The 26736-nt window shown below is 35.7% G+C and overlaps 1 protein-coding gene across 7 annotated transcripts in view; it reads right to left on the reverse strand.

Moving 5' to 3' along the window:
* Nucleotides 1-2127: 2127 nt before the first annotated feature.
* LOC131673540 (zwei Ig domain protein zig-8-like) overlaps nt 2128-26736 on the reverse strand; it is a 105338-nt gene continuing 80729 nt past the window's right edge. For 5 of the 7 annotated variants that reach the window (XM_058951594.1, XM_058951589.1, XM_058951592.1 and 2 more), the window contains 2 exons: nt 7842-8010; nt 2128-6578 (listed from right to left, as the gene is read on the reverse strand). In XM_058951594.1, coding sequence (XP_058807577.1) covers nt 6487-6578; nt 7842-8010 — 261 coding nt within the window. In that variant the 3' untranslated portion in view covers nt 2128-6486. The remainder of the gene's footprint in view (nt 6579-7841; nt 8011-26736) is intronic. The other 2 variants (XM_058951595.1, XM_058951593.1) reach the window with 1 other exon arrangement.

Raw genomic sequence — 26736 nt, forward strand, 5'->3', positions numbered from 1 at the left:
TTACTTATCATCTACATATTTTAAAGAGAACTAGCCGTTCAACAAATAAGTTTAGACATACCAGAAGATAATAAATGGGTGTAAAATATCCAGCTAACTTCATTATTTTATTCTCTTTTAATTTGATGATATATTTTTTATTTGTGTAACTCTTGATGGTTTCATCTCAAGTAATTGTTGCAATATAAGATATCTAAATAGCTGTTGATCTCCTATCGGATAAGGTATTCGGTATTGTTAAGGAGGGAATATCACTCCTGACATTAATTCCCAAAGCGTACCCACAATGGTGTAATATTTCTATCTTATGAGTTCTTGACTACATTTATTATGAATTTATTGAGCTATTCTCAGTTGATTTTAATCCCATAAGCTATGTGAAATCATAGCTGTACGTTATTAATTATATATGTTTACATATTACATCAAAATATTTACTAATCAAAGCAAAAAGATTACACTTATACTCATACAATCACGATATAATACGATTATTAGGTGATATATTTTCTCTATTATGAAGTAGTTAACTGTACTTAATGGTTATTAAAAATCAGCGTATATGACACCTAGTAATAAGTGCATAAAATATATAATTATAATTTCATATTTATGGTATCCAAGTCAAATTTTGTGGGGATAATTCGAAAGGGGATTTTGTAGGGATAAAAAATGCTAGAATAGTTTAATAATAATAAAAAATCTGTGGTTTGTTTTCATGCTCAATTTACAAACAAAATATCACCTATAAATAACATATAAATAATAACATAAATAAACTGTTTTTGATTTAAAAGATTCAGAATTCGTGTATATGCCACAGTCTTCAGCATAATCCGCTAATTTCTAAGAAATAAAAAATTAACTCGCCTCCGTCGCTGTGGTTCACTTAGAAAACAAGAAATAAACCGCCACACGGCCGCTTTTTTTCCGTTGGCGCTAGCGCTGCAAAACAATCACGGTGATTGCTTTTTCACCATAAACACACACGTACAGAGTCGGTGAGCAATTACTCAAATCAGCCGACGGTTAATTACGCGTCGCAAGCTACTATCTACACCAACAGCAGCGACTACGCGAATGCAATTTCGCCGCTTGGCTTTTTCGCTTGATTGATTGTTTCTCCGTGTCTTCGTCGTGCGTCTTGGACAAAACACTGTGAAGTCCTTGTCTCTCTTTCTCTCTCTATTTCTCTCCGTTTTGAGTATGCAAATGTCACCGCTCACGTAAGCACTTATTGTTTACCTGGAACTCACAGTTCACACTAATGCATGCCGACTTTCCGTATATTTTGCGTTTGGAACACCTCATAATAGTGCTAACCCAGAAGCTCTCACCTTTTCCTCGCGACTCGATGATTTTCAAGCGCGCGCCTTTTTTCATTTCCACTTGTTCAGAAACTCTCGGCTTAGCTCGCTGCCTTGTACAAATGTCACGGAAAGGAAATAAGCAAGAAGATTTGCTCGACTTTTTGCTTGTGACATTGCTTATTGTAATATCGTTTTTCTGCAGCCATCTAAATGTGTCCGTACTTATTTGAAAATGAAATATCCAAATATATAAACAACTCGTTTGCTTAGGGTTATTTTGTAAATCTTTAATTAACTAATTATCAGTTATTAACGCATTTGTTATCTATATAGAGTTGTTCATACTTTGGACAACTGATTTTAATCACTAACATTATAATATAATTAAGTTAATTCAAACGATAATTATTATTTCTATAATTACTTATTTATGTTAGTGCCAATTTGATATTAAAAAATTATCAATTCTTAAAATTGAAGAGCTAGTCTGAAAACTTAGTTCGAAGAGGACCGAAGTTATACCTAAAATCAATTATTTAAACATTCCCATAACATATGGATTTCTAGACGCTTAATGTTATGCAAAAAGATATGCATTTACCTTGTACTTACCATCCTACATTAGGAGAAAATAGCAATAAAAAAATATTTATTTAGCAAAATATTTTTATAAATTCATGATTTTGAATAAAGCAAATATACTTGAGGAAATAAAATAAAATAAAAATTTTATATTTAATTTCTATTGAAATTGGATAATTGATCGGAATGTGCAAGTATAGATAAATAAAACCAATTAACGTAAGTGAGATCCATCTTTTATTTAAACTTTTCCTATGTTGATAGAATTTTACAAATACCTTTAAGCACATTTTTTTTAGTATTTTATCGTAGTATCTCATTTTACATCTGCGTTCATTCGAATGAAGTGTACAATTGTTATATAAATGAGTTTCAATCATGAGTACATGTATATTTAATGAAAAAATAAACTGTACACTTATATTAAAAAACTTAATCGACAGAGAAAATAGTCGTCCTCCAAATGAACCTTAAAAACTACACAATTTTTTTTTTCAATGATTAAAATAACATCGACGTAAAAGGAAGCAGAAATGATGTACAGCATTTGATAATCGATAGTTTCGCTTGCGTTTTTTTTTTGCTGTTTAAAATCTAGCTTAGTTTCTCGCTTATAACTTGGTAGATTTTTGTGTGTTCACATTATTTTTTTCCAGACTTTTGTGATTGTGATTTATTTATTTATTCATTTTTTTTGTTTGACGACACTTTAGGGTTTATGAGACACGTGTCTCACACCTTTTTTTATGGTTTGCACACTGACTAGGCTGTAGGTAAGTTTGACAATAAATGCGAATACAGTTATTATCCTTAATACGGTCAGGGGGTACGCGATAGTATTTATACTGATATTGGTACATTAAAGATTATATATCGGGGCATTTTTCGTCCCATTGGATTTTTACTTTACCTATTCGAATCGTCGATTTCTTTCCTTTTTTCTTTTATTTTATATGTCGTATTTGTTCACACATCATTCATATACACGCACACTTTTTTCCTTCTTCGCGCTTTGTTTTTAATACTTTTTTACATGACATACACGCTTTAACCATAAAATTCGATCGATCGCACTCACACTAATTCATTTATTTTACACCTTTTCTTTATACTTTTTTTTGTTATTTGAAAATGCAACAATCTGGGCCACTGATTTCCACAAAAAAGTTTGAACAATACTACCATAGAAAAACAAAGTATGATTGTTTTAAAGCTTAATCAAGTAGGATTATACAGTAATATTATCGAATTAGTAAACAATTAGAGGCTCAAATATTTGTGATTCCATGACGCAAATATAATATTAATACTTGTCTCTCGCCTACAAGCATACAACATTAATTAAATAGGTGAATGCTTGGTCAAAAATTTGCAATAACATAAAAAAGAATCATGGTGTGAAAACGACTTTGTTATATATACATATACACACACACATATATATACATAGATATATGTGTGTGTGTATATATATGTGTATAGGCGTTTTATAGCACAGCATATTGTCCATTCATAAGAAACAATTTAAACGATTATGTCACTCTCATCATATTACATTCTCACCACAATTCTCTTACGTTCTAAGTAACTTTTTTCCATTTTTAAGTACATATTTACACGAGTTAATCTCTGCAAATGATTTTTCGCACACGAGATTATAAACCTCCATTTTCTCGGCACGACTGCGAAATGCGATAACGAGCATCGGCTGTTCTATATTACATAGGTGATTAAGCACTGTCAGGTACCTAATGAAAAATGTCCATCTCGACCCTCATTTTCTTTTTTTTTTTTAACAATTTAAAAGTTGAAAAAAAATGATGACGCTTTGCAATCTCCGCGGGCAAATATTGTTATTCGATTTTTCGCCGAAAATTTTTTCGTTTTTCCGCTAGAGAGATGATCCGTGAGACCTGCTAAACTAAGCTCGTTACGTTTTAATGGCACCAAGGCTCACTCGCGCTTTATCTATATCGACTGTGAAAAGCCACTGCCAACGAAACTTGTCGATCTTTTTTTCTTTTGCACCGCATTCATTTTGACTGCCTTCGACACATATCAAACTTAACAATCTTAGTAAATTGGATGTCATTAGCGAGAACCTCTTTTTTCTTCGAACGATCGAATGTTTGTTTCTTTCTTTTTGGCTTTTATTTTGAATACATCGGCTTAAGATTGAGACAAAATTAAGATCTGTAATAGATTAAAGTATGACAAAAATGTTCTTGAATATTTAAATATTGTTTTTATCACCGAAATGCTTATTAAAAATTATTATAATGGATAATGTTATAGAAAGGTGCACAATCGCCTTAATTTACACAAGTAAAAAATGTTTGGTAATGCTATTTTTCAAACGGCTTACGTTGTAAATTAATGTACGTAGAAAAAGTTACTCTCTGTGCTATAGTTGAATTTTTACTGAAAAAATTGACTTGACAATCAACAAATAGTATACATATGCTTCGTATCCACTTTCATTGGTCGTTCGTTTCGATCAAAATTGTACGGCTTCATATAATTTTGATTGAAAATAACGTCAAAGAAGATTTGTTGTGACCGAATTCCACGCAATTAGGCGCGTTTAAAAGAGCGCGAGATAAAAATCCTGATGGGCAGGATTGTCAGGATTGCAAAATATCGACGAAGCGCGCGCGAAATCTGGTAATTTTACGGTTGTGAAAATCGGGTTTCTCGTGGGATCGATAGTCGACCAGGAAATATTGAATGTCCCGTCCCGGGGAATATAACTTCGGTGTAGCTGGCTATTTTCTGCTTAACAGTCGTGCAGTCGGGCAGTTATGTATGTGTGTGTATGTGTACACCACGAGAGGTTTTTTGGACCAATCCACAAGGTGGAATTCATTAAAGCGCGTTATTTTCCAAAGGGGAATTTATTAGAATTGGCAGTCATTCCCACAGCTATAACGGCAAGAAATACGACTGAGAGAGTGTTGGCATAAAGTAATCGCCAGCGTTGTTACTACTATGAACAGCCAGTTAGCCTGGAAAAAAGTCCTTTTTTTATTTTTAAATTATAGTTCTTTTATTGTTATACTTTTCCGCTTTCTCTTTGAAGAAAATAAAAACGGCGCTAGCGGAGAGGGGCTTTTAATTAACGAATTTTCCCTCGCGCGCACAGCCAATTTTTCGAATGAATCGCTTTGCATTGCAAAGTCGAAAGACGCCAACTCTCTGCCTCTCTCTTTCACTCGCGTAGCAGCAGCGAGAAGACTCTTAAGTCGGGCAGGCGTGAAAAACGCCGATTACGATTCACACCGACGCTCAGCGCTTTTTCCACGCCAACGAGCTTAAGTATCCTTATATCTTCGGAGGAGAGAGAGAGAGAGAGAGAGAGAAGGCAAAAGGTTGCGCGCGCGCGCGCATGATCACGTCGACAGATCGAAATTACGCGACGACGACGACGACGATTGCTGCGTCACGATTCGCTGCTGGTCGTCGTCGAAGCTTAATTTTCCGAGACGACTTTTGACACAAGGGAATGCCAAGAGAACATTGAACTTTAGTGAAATAAGCACTTTTTTAGTGCGTTACGTTTTTCTTTCTTTTTTTAATATTTGCTGTAATTTAAAGTTATTTCTCGTAGTACCGTAATTGCGTTCAAGAGAATTAATTAAAAATTTAATTAAATGAACTAAGCAATCAATTAAGAAGGTTCACGAGTCACAACAAAATACGCAGATCGAGATAAAATTAAAATTTATAATAGACTGAAGCACGAGAAAAACATCTGTGTATATTTAAAAATATTTATTGCCACCAAAATGCTAAAAAAAAGCAATCGAAAAATTCAGCTCTTAAACACGGGCCCTCGTGGGAGATGCGGCGTTAGAAGTAATTGATTTAAAGTGCAAACTCAGAAAACATGCACAGAATGTTAAAAAAATATATACGTATATATAAAATAAAGCTAAATTCAATGCTTGAACTGAGGTCGCGATTAAAAATCGTAAATATTCGATTGGAACATGAACGAAAACTCGGGTGTGTCGGTTACACGGGGGTGCGGCGTGGCACGCGCGGTGAGAATCAGATGCACACCTCTCACCTCGCGCCCAGTTAAGTTACGAAATCTCCTTAATTTAACTAGAGAAGTGCTTTCACATGATATCTTATACTTTCTCAAATTATGATATTGCATGGGCATTCATAGAATCATTTAGAGAGGCAGTAGCTTTTGAACGTAGACAACACTTGAGTGTAACAATATTTATCGATTCATTTATTTATTGATTATTATCGAACGTAAATTTTACTTAAGCATTATCGTGGCTTGTCAGAATTTTTTAACAGTCGTTATAATTATTTTCTCACATTTTTTTAAAAAGTCGTGCCTGACCTAACGCAGACTGTACTACTTAAATGCAAATTAAGCATCGTAGGATACGTAAAAGATCATCTCGGACCACTCTTTGCTTTCTTTACATATTGCTAGATAACTGAAGATAGAAATAAATTGTATCGTCACTTTTGTCGATCATCACCATTTAGTAATAAATAGTCTCTCGCTCGTATGCGTTGATGCAGTCGCCGGCCGCCGTGTTGTCGTGAGTCGTCGTCGTCCTGCGACGTTTTAGTAGAGTAGCAGGCAGAGGCAGAGTAACAGCGAATAAAGTCGGGGCTGATGGGCTTGACCGCCGTGCTGCATTGCCGCGGGGTACTCTCCTGAAACAAGGGGCCACACTTAAGTCCTCCGTATATAAAAGCTGATCACAGCACATTTTACGACGTAGTATTAATAAAAACAGCACGTGCGAGAGTAGTTTTTTAAGAATTATTTCATTTTACGGTCAGTGGCACGGAAACAATCACTTAATTTTATCGAAAGCAATTTATATCACTTAATATTCATGATTTGTCTACACCACATCAGTTTGTTATTTGATTTGTTTCGCGTTTCGGATGGAACGGCTCCACGGATGCTAAACGTACAGAAATATAATCAGCAAACATTCCTATTTTCCACGAGCACAAGCTAATGACTTATTTTGATTTCAAAAAACATTTCAATTAATAAGTAAATATTGTGCATCAAGCTCTATCCAATGGGCAATGAAAGAACTGCTGACAAATCTATTCAGTACACGATTTTACAAACGTGTATTCGAAAACGTAGTATATCAACATTATTGTAATTATTTTGTCGACGCGATAAAAAGTATTTGCAATTTACTATATTTTCTTCTGCGGCGAGTTACAAAGGTCTTTAGCAGATACTGTAGCAAGTTTCTTGCGAGTTGTGTAAATGCATTGTTAACGTGGACCCGAGGCTGAGCAATAGTAGAACCTGCCTAAGTTTTTTTGCCCAACAAGCAGCTACACATTGCTGTTATGTTTTGGAGACGTCGACTTTAAACTTTAAAACTTTATCCAGTCATGTTTGACACAAGAAATGTGTGTATTTTTTGGTGCGTTAGAAAGATGTAGACAAAGGGTAAATGGCAATTGTATCTAACTGCTACGTGTCGCTGTGTTATTTCCCACTTTGCGATTTCTGAATTGTACTTACTCTCGCGTGTTTCGAAATAAGCCATAAAGTGCATGACGTCAAAAGATCAAATGGTTTTTCCATTTCAACAAGTCCTGATTTTACGTTTGACTTGAGAAAAACCGAAAGTTTTTCAAAGTTTGTGATTTTTTACCGTTCAACAGTTACTTTGTGACAGTAAACAAATTATATTGAAATGTTGGTAAGTATAGCTGTTCCCGGGAATCCGCTTCCAATGGATTATGTAAATCAATCAAGCACTCATCAATGCAAACAAACTTGAGGGAAGGAAAAACGGGAAAAGGGGAGAGTGAACGTCGATTGAAATTAAGTTTTAGTAAACATTGGTTGGAAGCGCGATCCGCAGCCAAGCTATTGAGGAAAAATGGAGTGGTTTTAAGTGGACGTACAAACAAGAGACTCAGGAAAGGACCACTCACCGTTGAGTACGTGCACAGTAATGGACTTGGGCTGGGCGTTGCTGGGATTGCACGTGTATCTACCCGAGTCCGTTGGCTTGGCCTGCTGGACCAGTAGCGAGCTCGACGTGCTGTTTCCTTTCTCCGTCACCACCGACACGCCACCTCGTGACGAGTCGTAGCTGATTATCTGCCGAATAGAAAACAAAGTGCATTGGATCTTTTTAGTACGTGATTTTCATTGGTCTCATCTATTTGAGTCAATTTTAATTTTGATTGATTGATATCTTTTTAAAATAACTTAAAAGATTCGATCGTCGGATTTTGGTAGTCGAAGAAAGTCTTTTTTCACTCTATTTTTCATTCTAATAATACTAATTTCATAGTTGAATGATTTTATTAAATATTAGTATTTACTTCTTTAACGTCTCTAAAAAAATGTATTCATGATTTCCGTTACAAATTTATTTTTTGATTATGACAGAATTAATATGATTTTTAATCACTTCAAATTTCAGGTTGATTGAATTTTTGAACCTTTCTTGCCTTTCATGCCTTTCATTACAAAAACTAAAAAGAAGATAATCATTTATTCTTACTATAACACATCATTATTTCTATTTCGTTTAATTCTATTGAACGTTTGAGTAGATTTATTAGTCTGTAATGTTCATTTTATTAGGCCGTATAATAAGCCATCTATTTGAAAGAGTTTTAAATAGATAGTTATAAATATTTAAAAGAGATAGTTTTCATTCATTGAGGTTTATTTTTTAAAGTTTATTATTTCAGTAATAGGATATTTACAAATCACGAAAAACGCTAGTATAGAGCAGTACAGGTTACACAAAAAGTAAACTTACTTTTACAGTCAAACACTTAAAACGTTACATAAATTTGTCTCGGCTGCAGCGAAAGGTTTTGCCTAGGAAAAATACTCAAACAGCTCGTAATCGATATTGTCGGCCGACAGTTAACTCCGCAGCACTACAACTATTTTCAGTTGAATAAGAGTTAAGAGAGTAAGAGCGAAGAGAAAGAAAAAAATCGAGAAAAGGGAAGAAGACAAGCCGTGAGATGTTCAGGGAATACAAAGAAAACATAAGTTGAAGAAACAGACATGTCACTGCAGGAAAGAAAATAACAGGGCGCTTTCTTAACATCGTTCTTTCTCTAAGCTACACTTTTTTCTTGTTCCCTCCGTCGCTCGACGCGCGTGCTACGTTTCGTTCCTCGCATTTATTTATTTATTATCGTCTTTTTGTAAACTTTGTCTCTAAAATGAAACACCTCATGAAACACCTCAGTTAATCTATCAAAAAAGTCGTCAACTTTTGCATATGTTCGCGCTTCGCTCAAAATATCTCGGATTTCCCGCATGTGCGAACATTAACAGACCGCCTTCAAACGTCATTTTCTCATGTCTTTTGTTTTTCTCCCCGGTTTCGTCAATAATTAGAAACCCTCAAATCACTCGATACTTAATTTTATGACGGCTCGGACGACCGCCGCGACACCCGAAAACTCGAGCAAATTTATGACCGGGCCCCTTAATCTCTCGAAATTTACTCGACACACGCTAACAAGTCACACCCGTCCAGATGTTGTACACTTTCGTTGAAATTGCCAAATCCTAAAGATTTTTTTCTGCTTTGTGGAAAGGGAGAGTCTGGTAAAAAGCAAACAAGAGAGCACAAGAGCTTAACAATATGAAAAATTGAGAAAATGAAAGTCTGTAAGACGAGAAGAAAATGTAATTATTAAGTGACGATTATATACTTTGAAAATCATTATAACTTATAACTGACAAGTAATTTCTGTAAAAGGGGGATATGGCAAGCCACTGTCTCCCATTTATAAGCATGTCCATAGATGGTCACATTACAAAATGTGACTTATGTGTCACTTGTGTGTCAAAATGTTCTCATCGCTAAAATTAGACGTCTGTACTGACATATTGGAAAAGAATATTTCACAGCAGCACTGACAGAACTCGCAAAGAATGTAAACGGAGAGTAAGATAATCCGGCGAACTGACTATTAGCCGGAAAAGGCCATACCTACGGTCATTAGGCTGAGTGAGAGAGAGAAAGAGAGAGAAAGCGTAGGAGAGGGAAATTTGAGAGTTCGGCTTGCTCAATAGCAGTTAGATGGATCATCTTGTCTTGGCTAATTAGCGTTTTAAAAATTATGTACACGGTTGTTTGCACCAGTTCCTGATTTTTATTTCTTGTAATTCTGCATCTTTCTTACTCGAGGAAAGTACAGTACAACGAAAAAAAAAGTTACGTAGGTGCAGTGACCTTCTCTACAAGCTGAAAAAAAATCTGAGCCATTTTGATTTCTGAGTAAAATGGGTTGAAATTAAGAGTGCGCAAACGACATTTCAAGTGTTCATTGTAGAATGAAAGAGTTGCCGAGAAAGGAAAAAAGTCCTTTTTCGTTGTTTTAATTCGGGTCACTTTGCAACGAGAATAATGCGGATTTGTTAATTGCCGGCGACCTTTTGACACAGAAAGGATTTTCCGCGTCCGTCTTATATATATTACACACAGAACCACACGCGTGCGCACACCTATGTATGTACACACACACACACGCGCGCGCGCGCGCGCGCGCACATGCGCTTTTTTCCTCTCCTAGCAAGTTGAAACTAACAGGCCGCTTTAGCGTGCACGCAGCGCTTTTAGCGGAATTATGTGTTGAGCTTAATTGTCGCGAGACGATTGCCGGGATATTATGAGCGTTGAACACCATCTCTCCTTTTCTTCTCTTTCTTCAAACTTTGTGTTCGTTGCACAACAGATTTTTTTTTAATGAAGATACATTTTTATTTTCACATGTTACTCGTATGTTGCGTAAAATTGTTATAACAATTTTTGCGCCAAGAAATGAAACTAATTTAACGAAATAACGAAGGTACTTGTTAATTAATACTTTTAGAATGAATTGTATTGTTTTTCTTATAAATATGTGCATAACGACTACTTCAAATTTTAACTAACTAACAACAGTTTAAGCTCACAAGTTCATTGAAAGTGGAAGTTATTCATGTATTCATTGCAAGTGTTTTCTCTTCGAAGCACACTTTAAATTTTGAAGAGTTCATTTCTAACTCTCCTTATTTTATTTAACGAAATAAAGAATCGAACATTGTTTTTTTTCATTTATTTATTGTCGCATCCCTCTGGGAGGGTATGAGCGACAGTGGTATAGTGATACAAATAGCAGTTCAATATATAATATTATTAATAGAGATGATTAATTACAACAGTTATTGACTTGGTGAGTATAAAGTACAAGGTATGATTATTTACATCGATTTATTCATAAGGAGTACAAATAATAGTGATAGTAATGTTTGTACGATTTATCGGGTTATTGCAGTTTGCTTGCTAGTTTTATTTCTTGGAGATATTTGACATTTTGACATTGTTGTATGTAATTAACGACAATGCTTATATCACTCGATAATTTATACCTTTTGCGTTCATTTTGGTATTCTGGGCATTGTATTAGTATATGATTGGTGTTTAGTTTAGTTAGACATTTCCATATACTGGGGGTTCTTTTTTGTTTAGGAGGTGCTAATGTGTTAGTGATGTGTATCTGATTCTAAGTCTAGTTATTATGATTCGTTCTCTTCCGTTGAAATTATTTGCAAAATTTATTTAAAAATTATTGTTCTTTATTTTTTTTTTAAGCTGTTCTTTATTGTTCTTTATTTTTTAAACAGTTACTTAAGTTATCTGTCCAGTTGTGGTTATTTTCGTTGTTAATTTTGTAGTTTATCTTTCTGAGGCCAATAGTTTTGTTAATTTTGTACTCACATTGGGGAATATTAGTTGGTAGATCAGTAATGCTGCGTTTTGAGTTTACATGTTGTCAGTGTCTTTTGTCTTTTGTCTATTGCTGGTCATATTGCTGGTCGTATTTCTATTTTTCCATTTATGTTGGTCAGTATATTTATGATATGCTGAATAATAGTGTTTTGTGAATGTGAGTATTGGAGTTATTTGGTCAGTTTTATTGCTGATAAGTGTATTACTGTAAGATCTATATTGTTTCGTATGTGTAGAATAAATATTTCGCATGCTGATTGAAGTCCGTAGTATTTTGGAAACTTTAATAAAAATTTTTTTTGATTGAGTAGGATAGCGTTGGCTCCAATGCTATTGTTCATAGAAATGATCTGAGTAAATATGTGATTATGATTCGAAAAGAGTTGGATTTGGTTGCAACTTTCTTGTTACGGATATATTTTGAAATATGCTCTCACAGAATTTTTGGACAAAGACATTGCGCTTAGATCATTTCATTACGCCGCGGACTGTTTTGCTAATCGATGCGCGCGTGTGATATCGAACTCGAAATCAAGATCGAGTGACCATGCGTAGCGGCATCGACACTCTCATTTCTAAAAGAATCTCTTATCTGCCGATATTTGTCGGTTGGTCCCTTTGTTGTTAAATTCAATTACAGCCTCTTCGAAACTCGAAACTTAACTCGAATATTGTTTACTTGAAATGAGTGTGTGAGAGAGGCGTGCGCCGTATCAAGCTGAGTTGCGATTTGGAATCAGATTTTACTATTTAACATTGCTACGATCACTGCTTCCAAACTCGCCAAAATGCATACATCGCTAAAAAAGATGGCAAATGCATTGTGGCAATCAGATTGGTTGAAAGGTTACCTTTCAAAACTGATTGCCGACGACGGACATTGAGCGTCCGTCACCCCGTTGTTTGAGCCGAAAGCCGGTAATATCAAACAACGCAACACGAGCCACCAAAACACGGCACAATCTTTAGCGCACGGTCGGAATCATCACAGACTTCGACTCGAGCCAATCAAACAGAGAAAGGAGCAGTTGATACGTGAATAATGAAACCCCATTCATGAACCATGAGGTCAAGAAGTTTACGCCTTCGACCTTCGTGCGAGGAAAGGGAATTGAGATAAGAAAAAAATTTTTTTTGCCTCGGACTCAGCTGGCGCGGCGATGCGTTTCATTCTTTCTAGATCAGGCTCTGACAAGGCAAGTCGCTTATCGTTGAGCACGCGTGCGTTAATCATACTCTATTAATTGTACTTCCGTCAACTATACCTTTGTAAAATTTAGAGATACGATTTCCGAGCCGACATAAAGTTAATCATTTCTTAATTTTAACTAACTCAGTTTACGATTGAGATTTCAAACCTTTATAAATGCAATTTGTACCGTTAGTTTTTAATTGCAATCTTACTTTGGTTCCGAGCGTTCCGGTTTATTTGTTATATTTAAGCTAATTTATTGTGAGTTGAATAAATCCGGCGTTCTTATATCAAATGTTTTAAAACTTCCACTCTCAGTCCTTCTCACCCTAACATTTCTCGATTGGGTTTGCTGATTGAACTGGTGTTAATTTATCTTCCTATATTATAGAAGTTTGGTTTGAGTATGAGATTAAATATATAAGAAATTTGTCGTAGTTTATTTTATAATTGATAAGATATTTATAGGCTTGGTAGTAAAACAGTTTTTTTTGTTGGTGTTTGTTTTCGTCGTATATACGGCAGTTTTTTAATACGAAACTTTGATTTTTTGACGAGTGTAAAATTTTTATTGCGTAATTTATGTTTATTTTTTCTGTTTGAGATGTAGGGTAGTATTTTGCTTTCACTGAGAACGTTTTCTTGACTATAGAAACATTCTTTCATTAGGATGCATACTCCTCCACTACCGTTTATGCAATCTTATTTGTTTTGGTTGTAACATGTAAATTTTTTAATTTTAGCTTTATCGTTGCCTTTAAGATTTCTTTCTTGTAAACAAACAATATCTGCATTTTCTTTACATATGAGGGACTGGAAGTAACCGAATTGTTGTGATAGATTATTTAAATTCCATTAAATAATTTTCACCACATTTAGTATATGTAGCTTCAAGATCGGAGTAGAAATTAGTAGGTGTTGGAGTTGGCGGGTTAGGTTAGAGTTCGGTAGCTCTCTCTCTCTCTCTCTCTCTCTCTCTCTCTCTCTCTCTCTCTCTTTCTCTCTCTCTCTCTCTCGATACTTTTTAGTAATCTAGTGCAACGATTTTTTATACTAGTGTTACCAACGTTCCGATAGATGTCTTCTTTGATAAATACCTTAACTTTATCCGGGTCATTGATGTATTGCTTCATTATTTCTAAGGGTTGTCTTACTTTTTATGTTTTATCGAAGAGACTTTTGAATTGGTTGTAATTCAGTAGTACATTAGCGGAGTTCAAGTAATCTTTGATGCTGTATCATTTTTCGTCTAGCTCGTCATTAATGTTGTCTTGTTGGATTTTAGCGTTGCTTATTTTATTTACGTTTGGGCGAGACAATTCTGTAGTAATTGTTTTATTTTGTTATATTGGGTTTGAATTGCCGAGTTCTCGCTTCTGTTCATGTATGACTTTGATGAATTGATCGGGTTGAATTTGGGAAATTCACTTTAAGAATCATTAGAGCTTATTTCTAAGCGCTGTCTTTTCAATGTAGGTATGATGTTGTCCGACGCGTTAGTTAGTGTAAATTCATTAGTACTTAGCTTGTCGTCCATATTGGTTTCGATATTTTTAATGTTAATGTTAGCTGCAGTGTCTGTACAATTTTTCGCTCGCTGGTTTTCTAGGTTGCAAGAGAAGCATTTAATTGAATCTATGTTAGCGTATATGAAATAGTTTACTTCTTCATAATTGATTTTGAAAGTATCGGGTATTTTTTCTGTCTTCGGGTTTCACTTATGTTTGTTGATACCAATTACCTACATACTCGTATCCAACTTTGGTTATTGTAGCGGTATAATAGGTGAGCCTCTTGTTACTTTCAGTTTGTCTAGCATAGTTTCGATAACATGACGAATATACGTATGTCGTTTTTGATACAGACAACCTATTTTTTTTGTGTGCCTGTGTAATTGATCATTTATTTTTTCTAGCCTAATTGCTCATTGGTTTACAATCCAATGTAGAGTGACAATCTAAACGCTTAGGATTATACCTTTTATATAATATATCAGAAAGTGATAGAAATTCGAAGAGAGGACGACATAAACAGCCGTTGAAATAAAAATCCAATTTACGCGATATGCATCAAAGAGCACTTAACTTGCTGGCCTGGGGTATCGCGTTGGCGGATCGAATTAATGCTTGGATTCTCCTTTCACGTTGTACACGAGAGAAATAGAGGGAGGGTGAGAGATAGCGAAGGAAAAAGGAGAGCTTGCCGCATCCCTTATTCCCAAAACGAGAAGAGGAGGTAAAGGGCAAGACCTCGCGGTTTTTCGTTTTCCTTACATCTTATCGTTCTCAACGACACCGCCGCCGCCAAGCAAAGCTTCTTCCATTTCATTGTGCAAGAGCTTGTGTCTCTTTGTCTGGCTTATTTTCTCTTCGCTTCTTTACGTACTTTCCATTCACTCAAGCTTTCACGTGTTTTCGCCCATTTGCGAATATTCTTCTCTCCTTTTGTTTGCCTTCTGCTACTGTCGGGAGCCATTCGCACTCCCACCCCGTGCAAACTTACTTCCTTCCGGCTCAGCTTGCGCAGCCAAAGAAACTCAATGAACTTTATACTTTTACGTCGGGCGCACACTCTTTTTTTTTTCTCTGCTCCTTTGGCGCGCAACTTTTCGGCCGCTTTGTGCTATAGGTCATGAGCTTTTCGGGATCACTCCTATTTCTCGTTACGACTTCTCGTTTCAGCTGATCAATCGTTATTTGCAAATTCACCTCTACAGCTTAAGCAGAATTAACGTAACTTGTTGAGCGCTTGACAAACAACCCTGATGCAGAGGCGATGAGGCAAACTCGCTTGATTTACGCGCACAATGTATTTGCTTGATTGGCCGGAGCCTTCAACGCACGCGCTCGAAGAATGGAACGCAATGAATCTTCGGCGTTCGTCAAAATTTTACGACTTCTACAGTTATCCTTGCTTTACAAAGTCGGACAAACTTCTCTTCATCTGACTTGGCCGAAAAGCGAGTTGCTTTGGCTTGCTAAATTCATTTATAAAATACGTGCCGCGCTGCTAACTTTTACTCCTCTCGTGCGGCGCATTTGTTTTCCTTATGCAAATGTGCCAGTCGGCGGGCAAGAAAAAAATACAATGAAAAATCGAAAACACAGTCAGAGCGAGATTCGCTAATTAATCGCATGGATGATAATATTCCAAGTCCATTCGTGTGAATTTAGCTTGGAATATTGGAGTGACCGATGCGGCCTGCTCTTAAATAAGAGTAAGGAATATTCAGACGGTTATTCTTTTGCTCAAAATGTTCGTTTTAATGTTGCGCGTAATTTATGCCGGCTTTTGAACGACCGAAATTGATTCGATTCTTATGTTGGTGCACAGTCAGTCAACGAATACGTCTAACTTAGAAAACTAATTCACGAATTAGTTTATTATTCTCGTATCTTGACTGCCGATGCACTTGAGAAATGAGATGAAGTTTTTCTTTAAAATGAAGAAATTATAAAACTTTGATGAAGTTAAAGCTCGAAACTGTATCTTATGTACACGATGCGAAAGGTATATGTTAGGAGTGAGATGATACGTTCGACTTGCCATCGCGTATTATGCATCTAAAATCTTAACAGTTAGAAAAAAATTAAAATCTACTTTGAAAGTTATCTCTATTATTCTGAGAACAAGTTTAATAGAAATTTTGGAAGCCTAAGCTAGATGGTAACGAAAATAATTTTCAAGTCTCGCGGGAGGAAAATTGTTGAGTTATAAGTTTCCTACGCATTGCGATTGCCGCGATGAGAGGTGACCTGATCCAATTCAAGCGGCGCGCGGAACTTCTTGTTTCCGTTAGCGCGTTGGGGCCAATTTATCGGAGTGCTTGGCCAGCTTCCAACTCATGAGTAAGGGTCCGCGAAATTGTTTCGATTAAAAAGATAGTTAATCACAAGCTCTCCTCCCCTTCGCACGACTCATTGCAAATTCTCAGCCTTTGTGTGAGCTCCGAGGTTTTTGCTTCTCCTGTCGCTTCAACAGCTTGTTTACTAGTTACAATGAGCCGCAAAGTTTACGAGTTTATTGTGGCCTTCTAAGCAGTGTGCATATCTATGTGTATATCACGGAATTGTATTAATAAAAAATACTTCGTTTGAATTAAGTTTGATATTATTTTTTCAGAAATGCAAACATCGTAATTTAATAAAGTCGACAAATTTATTTAGATTGTGATTTTTATACTGCGAAAAAAACGTTGGAAAAATATAGCGGTAGGCAAGATGATTTTCAATAAACTTAACAGAAAAGAGACAGTACACATAAGCTCGCCACGGAGTTTCCGTCTAAGGATTTCATATAAACGCAAAATAGAACGGAAGAAAGAAAGATTTTCTCCGGAAAATCTGCGGAGTAAGCTACCACGACGACAACGACGTGCAGTGTAGTTGATACTAAACAAGAATTGGAGCAATAACTTGAAAGTGATTTTTCGATATTTGCCGAGGTGAAGCGTGTATTGTATATACAGGGCAGGTTGTTGGAATACACGAGGCAAAATGAACGATACATACATGCATCTGTCAACGTGGCGGATATCGATGTGAAATTGAGATCATTGATAGGAGCAGGTAATATTTCGAGCCTCGTGTTCGCCGAGCGCATTTCGAATCATATGTGATTTTGATTTAGAACATCCAGGTATTCTTCTTGTGGTTTATCGCGCATGAAAAAAAGCTAGATCGGCAAATCTTTTGTAGATATCTCTTTCTTTTCTGTTACATATTTTCGATTTTTGCATTGTGACTCGACTGTTGTGTAACTGTCATTCAGAGTTTAGTTAGGATAAAAGCTATTTTTATTTTTATTGTATTTTAGAGCTTAAAAGGATTTTCAGCTATGCTATGGAATTTAGTGCCATCAGACGTATTTCCATATTGATCTGGGCACGAGTTACTTGGCAATCGATAACTCAATTATAAGCCTAGTCCAAATAAATAGATGCCCGCAAGGTAGATCACGACTGTAACATGGAGACATAGCTAACCAGCAATCCACAGACTTATACTAAATAATTCCCAACCTTCACTGTCCATAACTTACTAATTTTATACTACGCAAACTTCACTGAAAAATGTCATGCCCGAAAAGAGATCAAAACATCATTCTCGACTCTGTCAGTAATCCAAATATGACATATTACACACGCGCAAGGGGTGACATAGTTAATTAAAAAAATTATATTTGCTTCAAGAATTTCTAATAACCACGTGTGTCTATATTTATCGAGCAATGACCTAGTTAATAGTATCACCGATAAATACACAATCGCAATTGTCCTTCATCAAATAACGATCTGCCTTCTAAATTCGAAAAATAAAAACATCATATTTTTTAATGTACGTTTAAGTGTACCGCACAGTATATTAGAAAATATACTTAAACAACACAACATTAAAAAAGTATCTCCAATACCCATCCAAAAAGCTACTATCAGCAAAAAAGAGTACCACCGCGTGCTCAACTTTCACAGATAAATATATGTGCACCTTGACAATCTCAACAAAGTATATAATATTTTTTAAATTAGTTATGAATTACTTAACTAATACATCTACATAAAGACTGGTACTCTTAAATGCTTTAAATGTTATCTTGAGGGTCATCTAACCAAACATTATACAGATAAATCATCCTCATCCACACAAGTAAACACACAACCTAATGATACTCCGAACTCTCATTTAAATGTTATTACTAATTCTAATATCAACAACAAGAAAATCATCAACTCGTAAGCCTCACAGTCTAATACATTTCATGACTTTTCAACATACTCTAACACTATAATATTAAATTAAAAGTACCTATAAATATGAACACAAAAAACAAACAAGCTCAACCGAGTCCCAACCGAGTCAACACGAAGAACTATTACAATAGAGAAAAAAAACAACTAAAAAATTAAAACATTTAAAATGGATGATAAAAAATCAAATATCATCTAGCTAACAAACTACATCCCATTAGAGATTACCTGGACAATAGTAACACCTTACTCGACTATAATCAATTCAAGAGCTTACTAGAAATTACCTAAAAAACCAGTGAAATTAATTATAAATTACAATAAAGATATCTAAGCATTTACGAAATTCATGAATGAAGATATTTATTCAAATGTAAGAGATAATATATATAAAATATAATATAATAGCTTTAAAAACCGTTGCACCTGATTACTAAAAAGCATAAATAAACCGGAAGTAAATTTTACTCCCAATACATCTTCAATCAACTCTGATTCTGAATAAGTCTTCCCTCCTAATCCACTATAGAATTGAAATATTATTTTCAATATAACTAAATTAATACAGTGAAATATAAACAGATTAAAAAATTAATACTAATTACAGAATGCAAGGTGGAAATACAAATACTTATACCTTCTTCTTTAAGTACTTTTATTATACTACCAAAACATGTGATCCAAACATTTATTTGAACTGTTAACTAAATTTTATAACTAAAATAATATATTTTGCTTATTCATAAGTATCCGACCAAATATTAAATAGATAAAATTCGCTTCGCATTGTTAACATTATCGATTGCAAAGGTGTGAAAGCGTTGGAGCTGGATTTCTGTTACATTTAGTGTCAATCAGTAAACATGCCGTAGCCCACGTCTTTAGATATCCAAAAAGTCGTGATTAAATTGCACAATGAAGAAAAAGTTTCACGTTATTATTTAGAAATAGCTAAAATTTTGGAATGTGAATAATATAATAAATAAATTCAAGAATGCTTACACTCTCTAAGATAAAAAATATTCTTAGAGGCCGAAAAAAACATTAATCGTATTGATAAAGTGATTAAAAGAAAGGCTATTGCAGAAGTGAAAAAGAATGCTGTCATCATTGCACGCGGATTACACGAAGAAAATTTAGCAAACATAAGTTAAAGTACTGTTGCACGCAAACTGAGAGAATTGGAACTTTTTGGAAGCGTTGGTGTGAGGAAATCACTTATTAGTAAGAAAAATAAGAAGGCCAGAGTAGAATTTGTAAAGGTACATCAAAGCTAGACTGTTGAGAACTGAAATTAGATGCTATTTTCGGACGAAACTAAAATTAATTTGTTTGAAAATGATAGTAGAAAACATGTACGACGACCAGAAGGTAGTATATATTATTTCTGATATCAAATAACGACTGTGAAACATGGTGGAGGTAGCACTATGCTATGGGGTGCATTTTCTTAGAAAGGCATAGGTTCGATATTAAAAATAGAGGGCACCATGGACTCTGCCGTGTACAGGGATATTATATTACAGTAAACGCTATCTTATGCTCGTCATAACATGTCAAGAGGATGGATGTTCCAGCAGGATTATGATTCAAAACATCGATCACAATTCCTTCAGCAAGTCATTATAAAGAACAAAACTCGAGTTTAAAAATGGCCAAGTCAATCTTTGAACTTCAATCCTATAAACTACGTATGGCAGGGTTTTAAATAAAAATTAGGAACTCAAAATTATACTAATAAAGCTGCTTTATGGAAAAAGCTTCAAGAAGAGTGAAAAAATATCTTTCATGATAGAATTATGAAACTTATTAATCGACACCTCACTGATGTGTGACCGTGATAACTTTTAAGGGCATAACTACAAAGTATCAATGATTATGTTACATTTAATACGATTTGCAGTTGTTTTTTTTTCATGTTATTATATTTCTATGCGTAAGTGCCAAATTCGTAGTTAGCCGGATAGTTATAAAAAAAAAATTTGTTAAAATACATGTTTGGATTACATGATTTGATAGTATAATAAAAATACTTTACGGAGGTATATTTATTTGTGTTTTCACTTTGCATTCTTTATGCATTATTAGGATTATCTTTAGCCGGACATTTTTGTACGCAACTGTACTATCAAAATTAATCGTCAAATAAAAGGTAAAAATAATATGTTTAAAAAAACCAATCTTAGAAATAATCAAACAATAAGTATAAAAAACTATAACTGCTATACAACAAAATAAAAATTTATTATTTGGCAGCTAGTAGGGGAGTAAGAATTCTAGCAAAAAGCAATATATATAACAAACAACTACCAATAATCATAGCATTAGAAACTGTAGCAACATCAATAGTTTACCTACCTAAAAAAAACAAAAACAAAAAAAAAACTCGATGACTTACACCATGTCAGATAGAAATGCCATTAAGCAGATTGAAACAAATACCTACTAACTATCTATAACAAAATCTAATCACATAAGATATTTCCAAAATCATGAAAAAATCTAACGTCGTATCAATGAATAATGAAATGCAATAAAGGCAAAACAAATTAAAACATTTACAGACCAATTGCCTTGACATGTTGCATGTCCAAGATATTAGAAAAAATTATCAACAAAAGCCTGAAATGGATGTACGAAACAAACTATATCATGACAAAACTCAAAGTGGATTTCAGAATCATTGTAGTATAACTGACTACTCAGTATCTTTGAAATAAAAATAAGCCCCCAGAATGTAATCTCTGCAAATCGCGCATCAACATTAAGCACATCCTTATAAAATGCTTAAAATACCAAACGCAACACTCCAAATTTCAATTCAAGCCAGACATGAGTCCTATGCTAAATAATAAAAAAGTATGTCTCGAGTAATCCAATTTATCAAAGAAATAGAAATTAAAATATAAGCACTCATCTGACCTTCAAGTTAATCACTATATATATGCTCGATGTAACACATAGCTTCAATATGTAAATATATTATGTATAAGTAATGTAAGCATTGTATGTATAAGTTAAATTGTTGTAGGTCTTGTAAATATGTTTGTAATTATGTTGTTAATACTTATTCTGGCAAACATGACTTTAACTAGATAAATTAAATTAAAGAAAAGGGTTCTGCTCGACTTTTCATTGAAATCGCAAGAATGATGTCATATAGAGGTTGAAAACCTATATTGCAAAGTAATAGCAATTTAAAATTAATTTCTAGATTGTTTAGTTATACTCTTGATATTGCAATGAAAATTATTTTCAATTGTCAAGGCATTTAAAAACATGCGACCTCTGTAACCTGAATTCTTGATAAATAACGTAAGCCCGCAACCTCGTAAAAATTCAATATTCAGCATATCACACGTTGCCGGGCACAAAAGTAGTTCAGTAAAAAAAAGGAGAACTGACAGCCGCCCATCCTTCGAGGTCGAGCCAACGCAAGCAAAAGATGGTATAGGCCAGGAGTAGCGGTGGTCCACGATGAAAGCTGCGAGATAGCCAGCGTCCGCTCGCGGATATGCATAAATCAGGCCGAGCAACGTGTCCCACGTGTGATGTAGAGAAACCACGAGACAGGCCGCGCCGTCGGGCTGGTATCGAAGCTCGACATCTCCTTTTGTCGCAAGATGCCTTTGTCTCCTTCGAGGAGGACTCCGGGGAATTTTCGGGGAGGGCCGAGATCAGGAATTTACGCCGAGCCTTTGAAAGGTGCCCAATGGACGGCGGTACGCTTCGGGTATTGACTTATCGAATATCATCGTTAACAAGTAGAACGTGATATGCATTTTCGAAAACATTATGAAAAAAGGAATGTAAATTTAGAGACAGTTTCTCGGGGTTACCTCGCGACACGCGATGCCAGATACTCTTGCAAAGCTGCGTTTATTCTCGAGTCACAAAGTATAACACGCAGTTGTTTTTCCTTAGAATTATATATCGCAAAGATGTCGCCAAGCGAGAGAGAAATCTCGACTAAATAAAGATACACGTTCGTACACACAGGTAAGCTGTATGAACTTTCTTCCATTCAAGGAACCCATCTGCTTTTTCTCTTTGCTTGTTCCTCTGGGCAAATCATTACGACAAATGCAGTATAATATCACTTTTATACAATAAAATTCCTCACGGATCAGATACGCGCACGCAACCTTGTTCGTGTACATATTCTTCGACTCTTGTGTCGAAGTCGCACATGCGAAGTTAAGCGTATGAATAAAGTCAGCGTGTGGTACGAGTACACGCGGATACTTATTTTAATACTTCCTGTGTTTCGTGCGCGCGTATGTGACACAGTAAAGCCGCTGTAAACCTACTGTTGTGTTTATGCATGCATAAAGTGCGCGCAGACAATAGCGCGCCTACGACACGCACGCAATGCTGCGATCTGAATGAGTGCAGATCATTGAATTATAAATAATTTGTTAGTTATTTTTAGGAGCGTGCACTTTGCGTTCGGAAACAATCAATTATTTACGCGCGATATCGATTCAAAAAGTTCTATTTGAACGACCTAGTTTTGGTATCGCCGTATAGTTTCAAAATTGATGCTCGCGAGTCAGCCTGCAGGTATACGGAATCCGTGTCGTTTGTAACTAATAATTCCTGATACGTATTAAATGTGCCTGAACACTTGGTAAAACTAGTCGTTTTTATACGTTATCATACGACATTAATATGATATGCATTTTTGAATAGCTGCGTATATCAAAGATTATCGTTTGAATGACTTGTCGTTCTACAATCCTTTCACAATCGAGATGAAAACTTGACGGTTATCGATTGATGTGTTGTTAGCACTGGTGTAGGTAAAGCAAACTAAGCACATCAAAGTAACGACTTTTATCGTTATTATTACTGTGGCTGTTAGAGAAACGTTTTAATTAAAGATTAATCGCAATCGCGATTAAAACATATACCTACTAGATCATGCTGGCGCGATACTACATTTACGTTAAATTGCAGCTCTCGTCTGACTATTCAGGGAACGTACTGTTATTCGCGCGTGAACAAGTTTGTTTATCGAATAAGAATTATAACCAATTACAAAGAGTTACAAAGAAATAAAACCAAGCGCATTAATGTTCGCTTGAATACAACCAGTAAAAGCTTCGCAAACTCGCGTAGTTTTTTTAAGTATATCCTGCGTCGCAATAAAACGCCATAATGCATTTTTACGTCCGTAGTAAAAGCAAGTCGTTATGCTAAATTACTGCGGTTTGGCTTGTACGACGTACGTGCGATGCAGCCTGATGGAATAACGATCATTTTGCTAACTTTATTCTCAGTATGTATACGAGGAACAAAGTATTGCGTTAATGTCACCAATTATTGTTTCTCTTTCAATAAAAATTTTACGATAAATTTCCGCCGCTAACGACATTCTTAAGCTGAAAATTGGTACTTAGGAAACAGCCATTCATAAAAGGATTGAGTTTCTGCAAAAATAGAGAGGGCACTAGCTTGTGAACCTCGTGGATGGAAACGTGATTCCATGAATATAGCTACATAGCGGTGGTCGCTGCAACGCATTGTCTTTTCAAAATGTACGTTAATAAATAAAGTTGCAACTTGCTTCAACATCTTTTCATGCAAAAATATACATAAATTTTTTATTTAAAAAAATTAATGTACATAAGTTCTATATGTCTCCTTAAATTAATGTGTATTCATCATTGGAACAATGGAAGATAAATATTATTATTCGATCAATCCCTCGAGCATTAACGGGCACGCCACTCTACTTTTAATATTCAAACCAAACGCAGCTTGTTCATCGTAGCAGATAATAAACCAGTGAGTAAATAAAAAGGATGTGTCGAGTAGTGAAGGATTCCAGTGAACATATCCAGATAAATGCGGTGTCCCCCGAGCGAGTCGGGGAGCAAAGCTAGAGCCAGCAAGCTTGCGAGTAGAGCGCGACCCGATCCAAGGTAATCCCCCAGAGTTGGCTTCGCGACCACATGCTTAATGCGTCTAATGAGCCTTGGCGAGTATTATCACCAATTTCACACGGCAATATATAAACACATGCTCACTCGGGCGATGTATTATTAAAATGTTGTGTAGTTTTATGATTGCTAACTTAAGAAAAGAGATGTATGTCGAAAATGAAGAAGGTCCAATCATGTAATTTTAGTCGACAGTTGATGACGTCATTCACAAGCACTCGCCCTCGCACACACGTACGCACGCACACGCACAGAGCTTTTATCAGTATTATAGAGTTTGATAGTTTGGTAATGAAGAATACATACGCTTTGCTTATGGCTACAATAGCTCTATCAAACCGAAGCCATGATGAATGTTTTTACGTTTGTTATGACGAATTTAAACGAAGGTGCTTCTCATCGGAGCTTGTGGTATCCTAACAGTAATGACGATATGAACGTTTGGTTCTGGATACTCGGCGACAAAGTAAATAGAAAATCTCGCCCCTAACGTTAGTTCCTGCGCGATGTCGAAAGGGAAGTAAGCTGATGTGGCTGGCGATATCAGAAGTAGTCTCAGCTAGAGAGGTGTGTTCGATGATATGATACGGCGGGAGCCTTGAACCTGACACAGTGTGCGTTATTGCTTCGCGTTTGATGCAAATTCACACTATTATCAGTAAATTACCACGACGAGTCGTGGGTCGTAATATTAATTTTAGTCCTTGTAATTTTAACTTTGCCAGTAAATTACACTATTTTCAATTCGACGAACACATTGCAAGTATGTTTATATTTTCAATCTGCGACACTGAATATCGCATCCCATATTTAATTTTATCTTGATTGAATTGTGAATAGGAATAAATACACCGCTTTGTAACGCTTTGGACGGAAATTAACAGTGCAGCGATAAAAAAAATTTTGAAGATAACCTGCATTGGAATTACATATAAAACAATCAATTATGTGCCCACAAATACTTCACTTTTTTCGTGCCGTTAATCTATGCATCGCGAAATAATTTTTCCACGCTCGTCCTTGAAGCAGTGAGCTTAGAATCCCAACTGTTTGCCACCGATATATCATTTTCAAAGCATCCGCCCAGCTAGTTCAGTGTGTATATGTGTGTGTGCATTAATAGCGGGAGTACGAAAAAAAAACAACGTCGAGATTTATTCGGCAGTTAATGTCACCTTAAATAAGCGCGCTGGCATTAAAAAAAGCAAACAGGCGGCAATTGACCGCCTAAAATCACGAACCTCGCGAGCGAAACAATAACCAGATGTAAAAAAATGCTTCGTGTATTTTCAGCAACTCGCCTTGGAATATATCTGAGCGATAAGGATCTTGAATGATTAATTATGTATATGGCTTGGGTTCTATCTAACGATGAAGATTATTGAGCCAGACTCTATCGCGATACGTGCACAGGAAGGGATATTTCTAAGACGCTAATTATCTGCATAATTACATGCACAATCTCATCTCCATATCATCTATAGTTGGTTAAGGATTATATCGGTTGGTCAAAGGTGATCTAATACGGTCCTATTTGATTAATAGCAGCCGATGCAGCATATACGTTATCGACGAAATATATTTTGTTATAAGACGTTTTTCACCATTACTTATTTTACTTATTTTCAAGAAGGTAAACAAATCATTCGGTAACATCAGACGATTGTTTTACAGAATACCAATAGATGCAATAACCTTTCAAGAGTCAAAGTGCTTTGAAGCGTGCTTCGGAAATAATGACATTACCAACGCGAAATCGCTGAAATAGAGAGCCCAGTTGTGAAAAATCTCGAGCTTGCCGCAGCATTAACGAGCTTGGATCGTCGAATCGTTTGACGCACGCACATAACGCTCGACTAAAATCAGCCTGAGAGATCGCGCGCTCGTGCGTCACCGCAGTCTACGTAGAACGCGCACAAAAGCGTTTTTATTTTCGTTGTGCCCGCTGGCTGCATTGTAGATTAGCCGGCACGGCGCGCAACGAGCGAAACTCGCGATACGCGGCGTTTTTTCTCGACTGGACAGCTGCGGAAGATGAAGCACGTAAATTCTAGCGAGTGATTATTATTAGTCACGATTGCCGACGGATCGAACTGATATTACAGACGGTGAGTGTGGTAAGCCATTGGTTTGAAAAAAATACTTCGTAACGCTATCAAAGTTAGGCTATTCTTATCTAAAATTTATTTAT

This window comes from Phymastichus coffea, unplaced genomic scaffold, assembly GCF_024137745.1.
Source record: "Phymastichus coffea isolate CEN01 unplaced genomic scaffold, Cenicafe_Pcof_1.1 PCOF00183, whole genome shotgun sequence".
Taxonomy (NCBI): domain Eukaryota; kingdom Metazoa; phylum Arthropoda; class Insecta; order Hymenoptera; family Eulophidae; genus Phymastichus; species Phymastichus coffea.